Genomic DNA, 17,773 nt, shown 5'->3' on the forward strand with positions numbered 1-17,773 from the left:
TTATTTAGGTCTAGGAACATTGTGTCAAAATACAATTTCATTCATGTTCCTTTGACGTATGCAGCACTATCGGACTTTAAAATACCCGTATATTATGGGGGTCTTGAATATTCTTTCTCATGTATCCCCAATAGTCACTAGTTGTGTATCCAGTCTACATAATATGGCAGAGACAGTATATCACTTCCCCTTGTCTCATTTGGACACACACCTTCTTCCACACTCCACCCAACCATCTCAAGCAAGCTTAGAAATAAAAAACAATAACTCTCTCCCTATTCTTCTCTTCTCTTGAGTATTGAAAACCTAGGGTGTGGCAATCTCAACTCCATTCTTGGAGCTTGATCATAGCTGGCAAGAAGTTCATCTACGAGCTGCATGATGCATTGTTGCAGCCTTGGAAAACTGTAAATTACCCTGAGATTTAAGAAAAAAACTTTTTATCTCAAGAGCAAGAGCTCTTTACTTACCGTTCAGGCCTAGTGGTCGAACCGTTCGCAGTCCTGACCAGTAAGGGTGTCGATTTGCACAAGTCCCTATATAGTTGTGCGGGTCGTCCGACTGGGGCCAATGGACCGTCCGCAAGTGCCTAAGATAAGTTTTGGTAGGGACTAAGTGCTCTAGGTGGATTGTATTGCGGACTGTTCGATATTTGAACTCGGACAGTATTAACTCCCAGGTCATGGGACTATTCGGCCATGTTTGGCGGACTGTTCATCTGTATTAAAGTCAGGTGGACAGAGCTCGGGGAGTTAATGTTTCCAGGTCATGGGCCATCCACACCTGCCTTTTCTAACAGCTCTAACTCATTTTCAAACGGAAAAACTAGTCGTTACTTGTACGCCGGACTGTCCGGCCATAGGTCATGGACTGTCCGCGAGTGCGCAAAAAGGGGGCAACTTGCCCATAACAACTAGTATTGAGTGGATAGGTAAATATAAGTGGTGATCGTGTGTGGGAGCTCTCTTGGCCATTCCTAGCATACATTGAGCACACTTGAGGTTTCCAAACACTCCCACTGACCCACATTGCTTGAGATTGCATTCTAGTGAGTGATTGAGTGAATCTAGTCATTGCATCATCGAAGTGATCTTGAAGCACTAGGTGGAACATCAAGTGATCATCATCGACTAGTTACTATTGGAGGTTGCTGTCTCCTAGACTGCTTAGTGGTGAATCCATCGAACTCTTCGTGAAGGTTGTGAAAAAGCCGCATATGAGATTGTGAGGGGTTTGCGCCTACCACGCTGGAGAAACAAAGGCAACGCTAGTGAAACCAAGGTATTGATTGTTTCCTTGTCCACTTGTCTCAAAGATCAAGCGGTGTCTTGATAGAGGAGCAAGTGAGATCTTGGAATCCACCTCATCGTGGATTAGGGGTGATCGGCAAATCACCGAGACCACGGAAAAAAATCGGTGTCACTCTCTTGTCCATTACTTGTTTTTATTGCAATAACTTGTTTGTTCACTCTCTTGTCATTCTGATTAAATTTCTCTAGTGTTTGGGATTTTAGTCAAAGCCGTATATTCACCCCCTCTAGCCGGTGTCTTACACATAGCGTGCCAAGTTCGAGGATCACTATTGTATTTTACTCTTCTTTTTTGGCTACAAGGTGATGTGGGATCCAACCATGTTCAGAGTAGAAAGATTCACATAACCTATAAATATCCACACAAATAATTGGCCAACATTTGTTTTATAGAATCAATATTAAAACCATTAGGACCAGAGACTTTGTTGGAAGGCAAAGTTTTGATAATTACATCAATCTTTGTCTTATTATAACTCTCCAGTAAGCTAGAGAGGTTAACTTGATCATTGAGAAATAAATTCATGTCAAAGTTTAGGCCTGAAAAGGTGTTTGTACCCAATTAATCTCTTACTGAAAGAAAGCCAAATCAACTTTGCCTTTTCATTACGTGTATCTACTGCATTTTCTTGGTCATCAAGCAATTGGATTATCAGATTTCTTCTGTATTTTGCCTGAGCATGAAAACTTTTGGTGTTGGTATCACCAAGAGTTAACCCATTTAAGTGCTCATCTTTGTTTCCAATAAATTTTGTGTTCCTGATGTAACACCCGGTTTTAAAGGACAAAGCCGGGTGCACCTCATACATGCGCCAAGAAGACAACATATATAATAACAGAGTGTATAGAGATAAATGTCATAAATCATCAGAGTATTTATTACATAGCGGAAGTCTTATTACAAAATAAAGATAAATATAAAACGAACTAAGGATCGTCGGCGCCAATGTCGACTGAGAAACGCCACCTAGATCAGATCGAACTCCTCAGTGTTAGGCGGCTCCTCTTCGACCACCTGATCTTCTCCTGTGGGGGGGTGTGAGACAGCAAGAGTGAGCTCACATACGTTCATAGCTCAACAAGTCGTGGGGAATAATGTGGCATGAACTCACCAAAGGTGGGAGTTCATGTAGTGTAAGGCTGATCAATGAAATAAAGGCTGAAGCTGAGCATTGCTTTTATAAGTTGGTCAAAATTTTATTAGCAATTACTAGGTGTAAGTAAATACCAAACCTTAATAATAATAAAGAACAGTAATAGTAAAATAATCCCAAATGCGATGCAAATGTCAAATTGAATTTAAGTTCCATATTTAATCATGTGAGGGTCCGAGCCGCTCTTGACCGTGAGCACGGCTAGTATACTAGTTTTACACTCTGCAGAGGTTGCGCATCTTTACCCACAAGTCGTGTATCCCATGTCGCCTGGGTTTGCAAGGCCCTTAGACACTACCGAGGTGAATGGCTAGGGATCCACTACGAGGCCTTTACAAAGTTCCACTAGCTTCCGAAAACCCGCTACAGTTTATGGGAAGATCCAGTAAAGGGTTCCTGGCTGATAGCCATCGCAGCAAAATCAACCAGGGACCTCCCCGCACTGACCTCTCCCCTACTGCCCTTGCCCCTTTCGGGTAAGGTAGTCTTCCACTAGCTTTCCTAATTAGTCAGCCAAGGGCGTCCCATTATACCCTTGTGGTAGCACTGTTTTCCCGGGTGGTCGCTCCATGTTCCCATTAATTTAATGATCTTAACATGAACAATAATAATAACAAGTTAATAACAGAATAATCATGAATAGTGTATCTCCATACCCAATCCACATAAAGCAATAGCAGGTACTACCCAAAAATATTTCAGGGGTGAACAAGGTATAGAGGTAATCAAAACTGGGGTAACATAAAGGCTCCCATCAAAATTATCCTATGCAGATCATTAAAATTAATAAGAACATGGCTGGGAAAGTAAGTGATCAAGGGCACAACTTGCCTTCAATGAGCTCCTGCTCAGCTACTTCTACTTGTTGAACCTCAGATTCCACAGTAGCTTGCTCGTCTACTCGCATCAACACAATACATACATAGTATAACATAAATCAACATCACACCAAACATGTAAATAAAATATACAGTAAAAATCTACACATTAAAATGGGATCATAGGAACTGGAACCATTAATTTTGGGGTTATAGATTTCAAGTTATGAATTTCCTAAGATTTAATGTGCTTGAACTAGGATCAAATGATAAATTATTTTTCTTACTATTTTCGTGACAAAACAGAGACACTAAATGATAGAGAATATTATTACAAAATTTTAGAAATTGGAATGGTTCAATTTGGAGCTAAAATGAATTAGATATGAATTTTCCAAGTTCTAGCAATTGTTTTTGTATTAAAAATGAATTTCTAATATTATTTCTCTATTTTTAATCATCTCTGGACTGGGCGTGTATTAAACAGAAATGCAGGGGTCTCGGTGTAAAGCTCTGCAGACACAGAGAACCGTGGAGGTGGTTGGCGGGTTGGTTTCACTGAAACCCGAGGGCTCTTAAGGAAAAGTGCACCACGAAGGGGTATCCAGCGATCTAGGCTGCACGATCATATCCCTACGGCTAAGATTACATCGTTCCAGCGCCTAAAGCCGCGTCACTCCGAGCCGTTGGATCCACGATCCAAGGCCGAGCACACGCCACGCGCCTGTTCAGATCCGCCCGATAGATCTACGATCAACGGCCCAGAAGACATCCATATACGACATGACCCCAACCGCATGATCCAAGATCAACGGTACCCATCTAACCACCGGACACACAAGTTGAGATCCCATCTCAACGGCCCAATCAATCACCTACGGCTCAGATCTTCTCCCCGAATCGACATGGCATGACCAAATCCCAGCCGTAAACTCCAAGATCTACGGTCGTGCACTCCTCTCTCTCACTCGCTCCTGACCACGGCGGCGACGCAAGTCCTCGCGGCGGAGCGCCATGGCCGGAATCCCCACCACAACCTACGGTGCCCGATTGCTAAGTATACCAGGTGCGAACTGAAATTGGGAAGAATGCGAACGTGGGGGAGGGACCCGTACCGTTAATCACGCAGTGCAGCGCCCTGTCCACGGAGATGCGCGGATCCGCGACGAAGACGGCGCCCCGGTGAGAAATTGCGCAGTTTCCACACAACGGTTGGTTCCGCAGCGGCGTCGATCACACTCCCTAGGGTGCGGCGAAGGTCGTTGGCCAACCGTGCGCCCTAATTGGCTTCACCGGCGAAGAACGTGTGCAGCAGCGACCGCCCCTCTTCTCGGTCCGCGGCGGCGCTCAAACAGGTGAAACAGGGCTAGGGCGCACACGCGGTCAGGTAAGGGAATGCGAGGATTTATCCTCAGGTGGCGCCATCGAGCGCAACAACCCCCACTTCCCCCGGCCGCGGTGAAATCGCGTTCGGTTCGCCCGCCATCCGCGCGAAGCTCGGACGAGCTGTTGACGACGCCCACCCTGACGTGCGGGTCCCGGAACTCAGTGGCATAGGCGAGTAAGTCGGATGCGCGTGGGAGCGGTGTGAACTGTCAAGCGGGCCCCGCATTCCAGTGAGACAATGAGCGCGAGCGCGGGGTGACCAAGGGGCTGGAAGGTGGGACCCAGGCGTAAGTGAGCGCCTGCGGTGGACGTGTGGGCTGCGGGCTGTGGAAGCGGAAGTGGGCCGAATTAGGTTACCGAGGCCCAAATAGCCTTTTATTTCCTTTTCCTTTTTCTATTTATTCTTTTCTTGTTTTCTTTTGTTCTTAACTATTTTGAATTCAAATTTGAATTTTGAATACAAATTTCAACATTGTGTCAAGTGTACAAATTCAAGCTTTGAGTGGATGACCAATATATTTTTATTTACTTATTTTTATCCCCAAAATTCTTATTTTCCTCTCTTTTTCTAGATTCTACAATTTCTTTTAGGATTTAATTTTCCCTTTTTGGTCTTTAATATTTTCTTGTTACAAAATGCACACCACAAATAAAATATTCAGCATGATGCAAGGATTTAGTAGCATACCTTTTTATTAATTGTTCTTGGACATGGTGTTCACATGTGATGATGCACACAGGTTAAACCCACATAAGGAGAAATTGTTTCCTCTATTGGCATTCTTTCTAGCAAATTACAAAGTGGGTGCTACAAATCCTACCCCCCTTAAAAAATAATCTCGTCCTCGAGATTTAAGAAGATCTAGGGAAAAGGTGGGGAAAATCTATGCGAAGCTCTTCTTCTCTTTCCCAAGTTGCTTCATCTTCACCGTGGTGGCTCCATTGCACTTTGCACATCTTTATAACTTTATTCCTCGTAACTCGAGTCAAAGTATCCAAAATCTTGATGGGATACTCAGCATAAGTCAAATCCTCTTGAACACTAAGGTCTTCCATTGGTAACTGTTCCTCAGGTACCCTGAGGCATTTCTTCAGCTGAGATACATGAAAGACATCATGAACATCCGCGAGATGATCCGGTAACTCCAATTGATATGCAACCTCTCCCACTCGCTTTAAGATTAAGAAGGGTCCAATAAAGCGAGGGGACAACTTTCCTTTGACTTTGAATCTTCTCATACCCCGGAGTGGTGACACCCTCAAATAGACATAATCTCCCTCTTTAAACTCAAGCAGTCTTCTCCGGGTATCAGCATAACTTTTCTGTCTGGATTGTGCAGTTCTCAAATTCTCCCTTATTTGCTGAACTTGTTCCTCTGCTTCTTGTATAATCTCAGGTCCAAACAACTGCCTTTCACCAGTTTGATTCCAATACAAGGGAGTCCTGCACTTTCTGCCATACAAAGCCTCAAACGGTGACATCTTCAAACTGGCCTGATAGCTATTATTATATGAGAACTCCGCATATGGTAGGCTCTTATCCCAACTCCCACCATGTTTAAGAGCACAAGCTCTTAACATATCTTCCAGTACTTGGTTAGTCCTCTCAGTCTGCCCATCAGTCTGGGGATGGTAAGCCGAACTAAAATTCAATCTCGTATCCAATGACTCGTGCAACTGCTTCCAAAATCGAGAGGTAAACTGTGATCCTCGATCTGACACAATCTTCTTTGGCACACCATGCAGGCATACAATCCGTGCCATGTACAACTCCGCCAACTTAGCTCCTGAATAAGTGGTCTTCACTGGAATAAAGTGGGCTACTTTAGTTAGCCTGTCCACAATCACCCATATAGAATCATATCCAGCAGACGTGCGGGGTAATCCAACAATGAAGTCCATGCCAATCTCTTCCCATTTCCACTCAGGTATCTTCAGTGGGTGCAATAGTCCGGCTGGCCTCTGGTGTTCAGCCTTAACTCTTTGACACACATCACACTTAGCCACATGAGCAGCCACATCTCTCTTCAATCATACCACCAATACTTTTACTTCAAATCCTGATACATCTTGGTGCTACCAGGATGAATAGAATAATCCGAATCATGGGCCTCCTTCAATATAGCCTCACGAAGGCTATCAATCTCAGGAACTCAGATCCGATTCTTGAACCATATCGTGCCTTGCTCATCCTCCGTGAATTCTGGACCTCTACCTTTAGTAATAAGATTCTTAATCGCTTATCTTTTAGCATCACTAATTTGTCCTTTGCGGATTTCTTGCTCCAAAGTAGGTTCCACATCAATAGTAACTCCTTCAGTGTGAGCAACTATCCCCAGGTTAAGTCTCATGAAATCCTCAACAATCTCATCGGGTAGCTGGCAACAACAACTGAATGAACATGCTCCTTTCGACTCAAGGCATCTGTAACCAAATTTGCCTTGCCTGGGTGATAGTGAATCTCCAAATCATATTCTTTAATAAGCTCCAACCAACGGCGTTGCCCGAGGTTAAGATCCTTTTGAGTGAATATACACTTCAAACTCTTATGATCCGTGCATACTTGACACTTGTTTCCCATAATATAATGTCTCCAAATCTTAAGCGCATGCTCAACGACGGCCAGTTCCAAGTCGTGAGTGGGGTAGTTCAATTCATGTTTGCGTAACTGACGACATGCATAGGCAATCACATGTCCATCTTGCATGAGCACGCATCCCAATCCTTGGCCACATGCATCACAATAAATGTCAAATCCCTTCTGCAGATCTGGCATAATCAATACTGGCGGTGACATCAATCTCTCCTTTAATTGATCAAAGCTCTTTTGGCATTTCTCATCCCACTTGAATTCTCTTCCTTTCTCCAAAAGCGAGGTAATAGGCTTGGCAATCTTAGAGAATCCTTCCATAAATCTCCAATAATATCCTGCAAGTCCCAAGAAACTCCGGACTTCAGTAACTGTAGTGGGTACGCTTCACACCACTATCTCCTTAACCTTAGTAGGATTCACTGAAATTCCTCCATTAGAAATGATATGATCAAGAAATGGCACCTTGCCAATCCAAAACTCGCATTTACTGTACTTGGCGTAGAGTTGATTATCTTGTAGCTTCTATAGCACCAATCTCAGATGTTCCTCATGATCACTATCACTCTTGGAATAAATAAAAATATCGTCGATCAAAACCACGACGAATCTGACCAGATCATGAACACCTTATCCTTCAGATCCATAAAATAGCTGGTGCATTAGTTAGTCCAAATGACATAACGATGAACTCATATAATCCATATCGGGTCGAGAAAGCCGTCTTGGGGATATCCGATGGTCTAATCTTCATTTGGTGATAACCCGGTCAGAGATCAATCTTCGAGAATACCCTAGCATCTCTCATCCGATCAAATAAATCCTCAATGCGGGGTAATGGATACTTGTTCTTCACAGTGACATCATTAAGGGACCTTTAATCCACACACATCCCTTGCAATCCATCTTTCTTCTGTACAAACAAAACTGATGCTCTCCAAGGTGAAGACTCGGACGAATGTACCCAGCCTCTTGCAACTCCGTTAACTGTTTCTTAAGTTCCTTTAATTCTTCTACGAACATCATGTATGGTCGTTTGAAAGTAGGGACAGCCCAGGTAAGGGATCAATGACAAACTCAACTTCCCTATATGGTGGCATCCCTGGTAACTCTTCTGGGAAGACATCCGAAAAATCTCTAACCACATGGATGTTGACACCAACAAACTTCCCATCTACTAAGAATGTCGCTAGTCTGATGGTGGTAGTTACTGCAACCTCAACTTCGAATCTTTCTCCTTTGGAACTGGTGAGTTCTACGGGTCCCTTAGCACAGTGTATATACTACCTTTGCCTTTCTTAGCCATGGCATACCAAGGATCAGGTCTATAGTGCTCTCTTCTAACACTATAGGGGTAGCCCATCTAGGTTAGAAATACAGGGTAAGAAAGGAAGAATTGTAGACAAGGCAAGTAATTACGAGAAATGTTACTGCGGGGGATTTATTAACTAAGTAGATTAGTGTGTCACCTACTAAAGTTAATTCATTACCTTATGGTGGTACATGCTAAGATGCCCAACTATAATGTTTCAATCAATCAAAGAAGCAAATCAGACATTATTCATCAGCACAATCAAACAACATTTTTAAAGAAAATAGTTTTAAATTTTGTCTTGGGTTCCTATCTCTTAAAAAGATCATAGTGGTAGGATTCCATGGTGTGAAATCCATCTTGTCTTAGGATAGAGGAGGTAAGAATGATCAGAGTAGAACAGTAGAAGGTGAAACAGGATCAAGATAAGTGTAGAAAGAATCAGAGTAAGGTAAGTGTAGAATGAATCAGAAGAAGGTAAGTAGGTAAGGGTTTTGTCCGTTTCTATCTAGGTTTCGTCCTACAGTCAACATTTCCTCTGATACCACTTCTGTAACACCCGGTTTTAAAGGACAAAGCCGGGTGCACCTCATACATGCGCCAAGAAGACAACATATATAATAACAGAGTGTATAGAGATAAATGTCATAAATCATCAGAGTATTTATTACATAGCGGAAGTCTTATTACAAAATAAAGATAAATATAAAACGAACTAAGGATCGTCGGCGCCAATGTCGACTGAGAAACGCCACCTAGATCAGATCGAACTCCTCAGTGTTAGGCGGCTCCTCTTCGACCACCTGATCTTCTCCTGTGGGGGGGTGTGAGACAGCAAGAGTGAGCTCACATACGTTCATAGCTCAACAAGTCGTGGGGAATAATGTGGCATGAACTCACCAAAGGTGGGAGTTCATGTAGTGTAAGGCTGATCAATGAAATAAAGGCTGAAGCTGAGCATTGCTTTTATAAGTTGGTCAAAATTTTATTAGCAATTACTAGGTGTAAGTAAATACCAAACCTTAATAATAATAAAGAACAGTAATAGTAAAATAATCCCAAATGCGATGCAAATGTCAAATTGAATTTAAGTTCCATATTTAATCATGTGAGGGTCCGAGCCGCTCTTGACCGTGAGCACGGCTAGTATACTAGTTTTACACTCTGCAGAGGTTGCGCATCTTTACCCACAAGTCGTGTATCCCATGTCGCCTGGGTTTGCAAGGCCCTTAGACACTACCGAGGTGAATGGCTAGGGATCCACTACGAGGCCTTTACAAAGTTCCACTAGCTTCCGAAAACCCGCTACAGTTTATGGGAAGATCCAGTAAAGGGTTCCTGGCTGATAGCCATCGCAGCAAAATCAACCAGGGACCTCCCCGCACTGACCTCTCCCCTACTGCCCTTGCCCCTTTCGGGTAAGGTAGTCTTCCACTAGCTTTCCTAATTAGTCAGCCAAGGGCGTCCCATTATACCCTTGTGGTAGCACTGTTTTCCCGGGTGGTCGCTCCATGTTCCCATTAATTTAATGATCTTAACATGAACAATAATAATAACAAGTTAATAACAGAATAATCATGAATAGTGTATCTCCATACCCAATCCACATAAAGCAATAGCAGGTACTACCCAAAAATATTTCAGGGGTGAACAAGGTATAGAGGTAATCAAAACTGGGGTAACATAAAGGCTCCCATCAAAATTATCCTATGCAGATCATTAAAATTAATAAGAACATGGCTGGGAAAGTAAGTGATCAAGGGCACAACTTGCCTTCAATGAGCTCCTGCTCAGCTACTTCTACTTGTTGAACCTCAGATTCCACAGTAGCTTGCTCGTCTACTCGCATCAACACAATACATACATAGTATAACATAAATCAACATCACACCAAACATGTAAATAAAATATACAGTAAAAATCTACACATTAAAATGGGATCATAGGAACTGGAACCATTAATTTTGGGGTTATAGATTTCAAGTTATGAATTTCCTAAGATTTAATGTGCTTGAACTAGGATCAAATGATAAATTATTTTTCTTACTATTTTCGTGACAAAACAGAGACACTAAATGATAGAGAATATTATTACAAAATTTTAGAAATTGGAATGGTTCAATTTGGAGCTAAAATGAATTAGATATGAATTTTCCAAGTTCTAGCAATTGTTTTTGTATTAAAAATGAATTTCTAATATTATTTCTCTATTTTTAATCATCTCTGGACTGGGCGTGTATTAAACAGAAATGCAGGGGTCTCGGTGTAAAGCTCTGCAGACACAGAGAACCGTGGAGGTGGTTGGCGGGTTGGTTTCACTGAAACCCGAGGGCTCTTAAGGAAAAGTGCACCACGAAGGGGTATCCAGCGATCTAGGCTGCACGATCATATCCCTACGGCTAAGATTACATCGTTCCAGCGCCTAAAGCCGCGTCACTCCGAGCCGTTGGATCCACGATCCAAGGCCGAGCACACGCCACGCGCCTGTTCAGATCCGCCCGATAGATCTACGATCAACGGCCCAGAAGACATCCATATACGACATGACCCCAACCGCATGATCCAAGATCAACGGTACCCATCTAACCACCGGACACACAAGTTGAGATCCCATCTCAACGGCCCAATCAATCACCTACGGCTCAGATCTTCTCCCCGAATCGACATGGCATGACCAAATCCCAGCCGTAAACTCCAAGATCTACGGTCGTGCACTCCTCTCTCTCACTCGCTCCTGACCACGGCGGCGACGCAAGTCCTCGCGGCGGAGCGCCATGGCCGGAATCCCCACCACAACCTACGGTGCCCGATTGCTAAGTATACCAGGTGCGAACTGAAATTGGGAAGAATGCGAACGTGGGGGAGGGACCCGTACCGTTAATCACGCAGTGCAGCGCCCTGTCCACGGAGATGCGCGGATCCGCGACGAAGACGGCGCCCCGGTGAGAAATTGCGCAGTTTCCACACAACGGTTGGTTCCGCAGCGGCGTCGATCACACTCCCTAGGGTGCGGCGAAGGTCGTTGGCCAACCGTGCGCCCTAATTGGCTTCACCGGCGAAGAACGTGTGCAGCAGCGACCGCCCCTCTTCTCGGTCCGCGGCGGCGCTCAAACAGGTGAAACAGGGCTAGGGCGCACACGCGGTCAGGTAAGGGAATGCGAGGATTTATCCTCAGGTGGCGCCATCGAGCGCAACAACCCCCACTTCCCCCGGCCGCGGTGAAATCGCGTTCGGTTCGCCCGCCATCCGCGCGAAGCTCGGACGAGCTGTTGACGACGCCCACCCTGACGTGCGGGTCCCGGAACTCAGTGGCATAGGCGAGTAAGTCGGATGCGCGTGGGAGCGGTGTGAACTGTCAAGCGGGCCCCGCATTCCAGTGAGACAATGAGCGCGAGCGCGGGGTGACCAAGGGGCTGGAAGGTGGGACCCAGGCGTAAGTGAGCGCCTGCGGTGGACGTGTGGGCTGCGGGCTGTGGAAGCGGAAGTGGGCCGAATTAGGTTACCGAGGCCCAAATAGCCTTTTATTTCCTTTTCCTTTTTCTATTTATTCTTTTCTTGTTTTCTTTTGTTCTTAACTATTTTGAATTCAAATTTGAATTTTGAATACAAATTTCAACATTGTGTCAAGTGTACAAATTCAAGCTTTGAGTGGATGACCAATATATTTTTATTTACTTATTTTTATCCCCAAAATTCTTATTTTCTTCTCTTTTTCTAGATTCTACAATTTCTTTTAGGATTTAATTTTCCCTTTTTGGTCTTTAATATTTTCTTGTTACAAAATGCACACCACAAATAAAATATTCAGCATGATGCAAGGATTTAGTAGCATACCTTTTTATTAATTGTTCTTGGACATGGTGTTCACATGTGATGATGCACACAGGTTAAACCCACATAAGGAGAAATTGTTTCCTCTATTGGCATTCTTTCTAGCAAATTACAAAGTGGGTGCTACACCTGAGGAAGTGAAACAAGCTAATTCTCCATTAAAGATCTAAAATTTCACTCAACCGGAGTGAAATCTCAGAACTCTTGTAGGAAATTCAATAGAGATAGAATGAGCTTAACATTGGCAAAATTCTCTTTCAAATTTGAAAGGGTTTTCTTCCATTCTTTCAGTACTCTTCTCAAGTTTTTAAACTTTATTTGCAGGAAGATTTTTAGTAGCATCTAGGTGTTGTCTTCCAATATGCCTGCCCAAATTGACATGTTGCATGAAGTCCTCACGTTTCAACCAATAGTTTTCAAAGATGAAAGTGTCTCTTTGAAATATGAGTAGTGATGTTACTCAGACATGGGACATGATCTGATATTTGCATCGTGAGAGTAGTGACATATGTATTAATACTTGTTAGGTGCCCCTATGTTGATATGATTTTCATTTATGCTCATTTAAGTATATAGAGCATAAAAGACAAAGACATATGTACTCTGTTTGATAAGTGGGTGTGATTGTGGATTTGGAGGCAAATGATTGTTTAATCCTTATTTGTGAATAGTTTTAGCTTTTTACCATTTAAATGTGGTGAGTAGGAAGTGGTGACACGCGACGATGGTGGGGAGTCCAACTGCCACTGGTTGAGGTAAAAAACCAATGAAGTCTCTCCAACAGAGGCGGCTACTTCTCGATTGTCCAAGTAAAACGTTTACCTTTTAAAAGGTAGCATCATTGAATATAAACATCTCTGAAAAAGTCAGCACCAGCTCTGTTTCTATCGTGTGGAGTACGGTATAGATTGAAGTCTCCAAGCACAAGCCAGTCAATGTGATCCGACATTTGAATCTTTCCCGAAGGCGTGCAGAGCGTATAAAGACAGTGTGACATGTACAATGATTTGATCAATCTCAAAAGGCTTAGATTGTCGGAAGCGCTCGTACAAACAAGTGTATACACCTACGGTGTTTCAGCATCCACTTTCTCAGTCAAATTTAAAATTCAAAGGTACATAAGGATTCAACGAATGGCAGGAAGTGCAGACCATGCATGCATACGGCCCAATTGTTCTGCCTAGTTTATTGACCCACACCCACCAACAAATAGACGGCACGAGCAAACAATTTCACACCACGCACAACGACGGCTGCTACATGACTCGATCGAACTACGCATCCAGGCTTCTAAGCAACGGTATCCATCTGGCTGCCCGCGACGTCGACGACGAAGCGGTACCTGACATCGTTCTTCTCCAGCCGCTCGATGGCGGTGTTGACGTAGTCCATCGGCACGACCTCGGTGTCAGCGGTGACGCCATGCTCCGCCGCGAAGTCCAGCATCGCCTGGCAGTCCGCGACACTCCCGACGCCGTTCCCGGCCACCCGCTTCCCGCCCGTGATGATGGCGTACGCCGGCAGCTCCAGCGGCGTGCTCGGCGCGCCGACCACCACCATCTGCCCCATGGGCTTCAGCAGCGCCAGCAGCGGCACGATCTGGTGCCCCGCCGAGACCGTGTCGATGATGCCGTCCATCGTGGCGGCTGCAGCCTGCGTCCAAACAAAGACAGTATGGCATCAGGTACCAGGTTTGGTTCACACTTCACAGGAGGATGTGGCCTTGGGCTATAGCTAGCTGTCAAGCTGTGTGTGTTTAGTTACCTTCATTTGCGAGGCGTCGTGGCTCACCAAGAACGCGTCGGCGCCAAGGCGTCCGAGCGCCTCCTCGCGCTTGGCAGGCGACGAGCTGATGACGGTGACCGTCATGCCGAACGCCTTCCCAAACTTGACGGCCAGATGGCCTAGGCCCCCGAGGCCGACGACGCCGAGGTGCTTGCCCGGCCCGTTGAGCGCGTACTGCACCATCGGGCTGTACACCGTGACTCCGGCGCAGAGCAGCGGCGCGGCGCCGTCCGGAGGCAGGCTCTCTGGCACCCGGACCACGAAGTCCTGGCTGACGACCAGCACGTCGGAGAAGCCCCCCTTGGTGGTCGCGCTCGCGCTCGCGCCGCCGTCGTGGTGGTGGTGGTCCACGCCGTTGGAGGAGAGTACGAGGTCGGGGCAGTAGTTCTCGTGCCCCGTGCTGCAGCTCTCGCAGGAGCGGCAGGAGTCGACGAAGTAGCCCACGCCCACCGTGTCCCCGGCCTTGAACTTGCTGACGCCATGGCCGACGTCCGTGACGACGCCGACGACCTCGTGCCTGCGTTGACACGTACGGCGCCGTAAGACGATTAGAAATCGATCTAGGCGTTAGATGATTAGGCTATGAGAAGTATGTGCAGTGTGGTACCCGGGGACGACAGGGTACATGGCATTGCCCCACTCGTTCTTGATGATGTGGAGGTCGGTGTGGCAGATGCCGCAGAAGAGCACCTTGATCGTCACGTCGTCGTCCCCCTGAACCCTGAAATCGATGCCAAGCAGAGCACGAATGTCATGGAATGTTTCTTTCTATATGGGGCTATGCGTTTAGGCCCTGTTCCAATCTCGCGAGATAAACTTTAGCAGCTTTTTTTAGCTACATTTAGCTATTTGTAATCTAAACGGAAGAGCTAATGGTGGTAATTGAAGCTAAACTTTAGCACTTCAATTCATATAGCTAAAGTTTAGCAGAAAGCTAAAGTTTATCCCGTGAGATTGAAACGTGGATTATTTGATGCGCATGCATGGCTATTTATCACTATCTACTTCGAGCAGTGTCGTACAATTCTCCGTACGTACACAGCAAGTTTAGTCGTGGAAAGGGACGCAACGCAAGTCTATGTGTGTGAGAGACATCTATAGACCGACCTTCTTGAGAAGCTGTAAGGGGAGAGGAGGCCGGAGGCATCCCTGGCAGCCCACCCATGGGCCATCTTGCCGCCTTGCTCCATGGACACCGTAGCTTGATCTACCTTACTTGGCTTCTCCGTTCAGAAGAATGAAGCTCTGGGTGGTGGGCTGTTGGTAACTTCGGAGCACCGATTAAATAGGCGAACTGCGAGCACGGCGACGACGTCAGACGTTACGTATGTATCATTATTTACACCCATGTGTACCCGTAGATGTTGGGCACGGCGGGCAGGTGTGTGTGTAGTAAGAAGAGAAATAATATTGGACAGATTAAGACCTTAACAGCATAATTTAATTACCATTGATTTCTTTAATGCGTTCAGTGTTCCTTCCTGAGAAGTTTCTTACCAGAACCGGTCCAAAATTTTAAACTTCATCACTACCGGAATTCGCGCCTTTGCCGAGTGCCGGTGGCTTTGCCGAGTGCTTTTTATCGGGCACTCGGCAAATCCGGCTTTGCCGAGTGCCGCACTCGACAACGTCCTGCGCTCGGTAAAGAGCTAGTTTACCGAGTGTAGGACACTCGGCACAGCCGAGCACTCGGCAAAGACTTCTTTGCCGAGGGTCAAGCACTCGGCAAACATGGCTCTCGGCAAAGGGCCGTTAGCGGCCGTCTACAACTGACGGCCGTCAGTCTTTGCCGAGTGTCAAATATCTGGCGCTCGGCAAACATAGTCTTTGCCGAGTGTCCTCTGTAGACACTCGGCAAAGCATATTTTAATTTTTTTTTATTTTGGTCACCAAAATTTTTGTGGTATGTTTCTACACTATGTAGACCTACATGTACCATTTTGGGACAATTATAACAGTTTTTTCTATAGCTAGTACATTTAGTTTGTTTATTTGAATTTCTTCGGAAAATTCAGATTTGAACTGCAGGTCACTCGAAACTTGGAAAACCGTGAATGCAAAAATGATATCCATGCTACATAGCACAAGTTACGACCGATTTCAGGAGCGAACCGGAAACTTCGAGCACCATGCTCACTCAACATGACCGTAAACTTGCCATCCAGGTGTTTAAAAATTGTATAAAACAGAAACAAAGTCAGAAAATCATGAACCCTGTCCACGTGTCATGATATCATATGTAGAGGCTGTGATAAAAATTTGAAAAAGTTTCGAGAAAGCTGTAACGCACTATGTGTACAAACCTAAGAGATCCACATTGAAACTCTATGATTTCATGTGTGGTTCTCTTAGGTTTCTACACATAGTGTCTCACAACTTTCTCCAAACATTCTAAATTTTTTATCACAGACTCTACATATGATATCATGACATGTGGACAGGTTTCATGATTTTCTAAGTTTGTTTGTGTTTTATAAATTTTTTAAACAGTTGTATGGCAAGTTCACGGCCATGTTGAGTGAGCATGGTGCTCGAAGTTTCCGGTCCGCTCCTGAAATCGGTCGTAACTTGTGCTATGTAGCATGGATATCATTTTTGCATTCACGGTTTTCCAAGTTTCGAGTGACCTGCAGTTCAAATCTGAATTTTCCGAAGAAATTCAAATAAACAAACTAAATGTACTAGCTATAGAAAACACTGTTATAATTATCCCAAAATGGTACATGTAGGTCTACATAGTGTAGGAACATACCACAAAAATTTTGGTTGGCAAAATAAAAAAAATAAAAATGTACTTTGCCGAGTGTCCAAGGAAGACACTCGGCAAAGACTTCTTTGCCGAGTGCCCCCCAGGGTGGCACTCGGCAAAGATGTGTAAGGTAATATTTGCCGAGTGTCAGATGGTAGACACTCGGCAAAGGATCCTTTACCGAGTGCCACCGATCTGGCACTCGGCAAAGTTTATTTTAAAAATTAAAAAAAACTTTGCCGAGTGCCAGATCACGGGCACTCGGCAAAGAAGGCGAATATACTCGCCCGCGGCTTCCTTCTTTCTCCTTTCTTCTTTCTTCTTTCTCCTTTCTCCTTCTTTCTCCCTGCGCGCCCGCCGCCGCTCCGCGCCATCGCCGGCTCGCCGCCCGCCGTGCCGTCGCCGGCCGCGTCCGCCCACGCCAGCGCCCGCCGCGGCCGCCGCCCGCCGTGCCCGCCGCGGCCGCCCTCGCCAGCGCCCGCGCCCGCGCCCGCCGCGGCCTCCCTCGCCGGCGCCGGCGCCCGCCCGTCCGCCCGCCCGTCCGCCCGCGCCCTAGTGAGTGTATGAATCATTTTTATTGTAGTTGTATAGCTAGTAGATTTGTTTGGTGGAGCGATTAGGATGGAATCAACTAGCTACTAGAATTGTATAGTGACCTTGCTCGAATGAACTAGAGCGAGTGCTTGTAGTGTTTTATTAGGATTTTGTATTGTATTAACCGCTTGATTGTATAGTGACCTTGCTCGAATGAACTAGAGCGAGCGCTTGATTTTGTATTGTATTAACCGCTTGATCGAGTGCCGGTGATGTGAATTTTTTGTTGACAGACATGTATTTT

General features: G+C 45.3%; 1 protein-coding gene across 1 annotated transcript; it reads right to left on the reverse strand.

Moving 5' to 3' along the window:
• Window positions 1-13,478: 13,478 nt before the first annotated feature.
• LOC100272868 (putative cinnamyl alcohol dehydrogenase 6) lies at window positions 13,479-15,436 on the reverse strand. Its single transcript, NM_001147321.1, has 4 exons — window positions 15,294-15,436; window positions 14,794-14,907; window positions 14,166-14,703; window positions 13,479-14,054 (listed from the first exon to the last, which is right to left on the reverse strand). The coding sequence occupies exons 1-4, from the start codon at window positions 15,374-15,376 to the stop codon at window positions 13,692-13,694; spliced, it is 1,098 nt and encodes a 365-aa protein (NP_001140793.1). The 5' UTR covers window positions 15,377-15,436; the 3' UTR covers window positions 13,479-13,691.
• Window positions 15,437-17,773: the final 2,337 nt, after the last annotated feature.

Source organism: Zea mays, chromosome 7 (genome assembly GCF_902167145.1).
Source record: "Zea mays cultivar B73 chromosome 7, Zm-B73-REFERENCE-NAM-5.0, whole genome shotgun sequence".
Lineage (NCBI taxonomy): Eukaryota > Viridiplantae > Streptophyta > Magnoliopsida > Poales > Poaceae > Zea > Zea mays.

Excerpts from the sequence above, each read along its gene's own strand:
- LOC100272868 (NM_001147321.1), bottom strand. The coding sequence starts at position 15,376 with ATGGAGCAAGGCGGCAAGATGGCCCATGGGTGGGCTGCCAGGGATGCC. Across the intron at positions 14,704-14,793 it reads ATGTACCCTGTCGTCCCCGG|GCACGAGGTCGTCGGCGTCG; the intron begins GTACCACACTGC and ends GTGTCAACGCAG. Across the intron at positions 14,055-14,165 it reads ACGACGCCTCGCAAATGAAG|GCTGCAGCCGCCACGATGGA; the intron begins GTAACTAAACAC and ends GTTTGGACGCAG.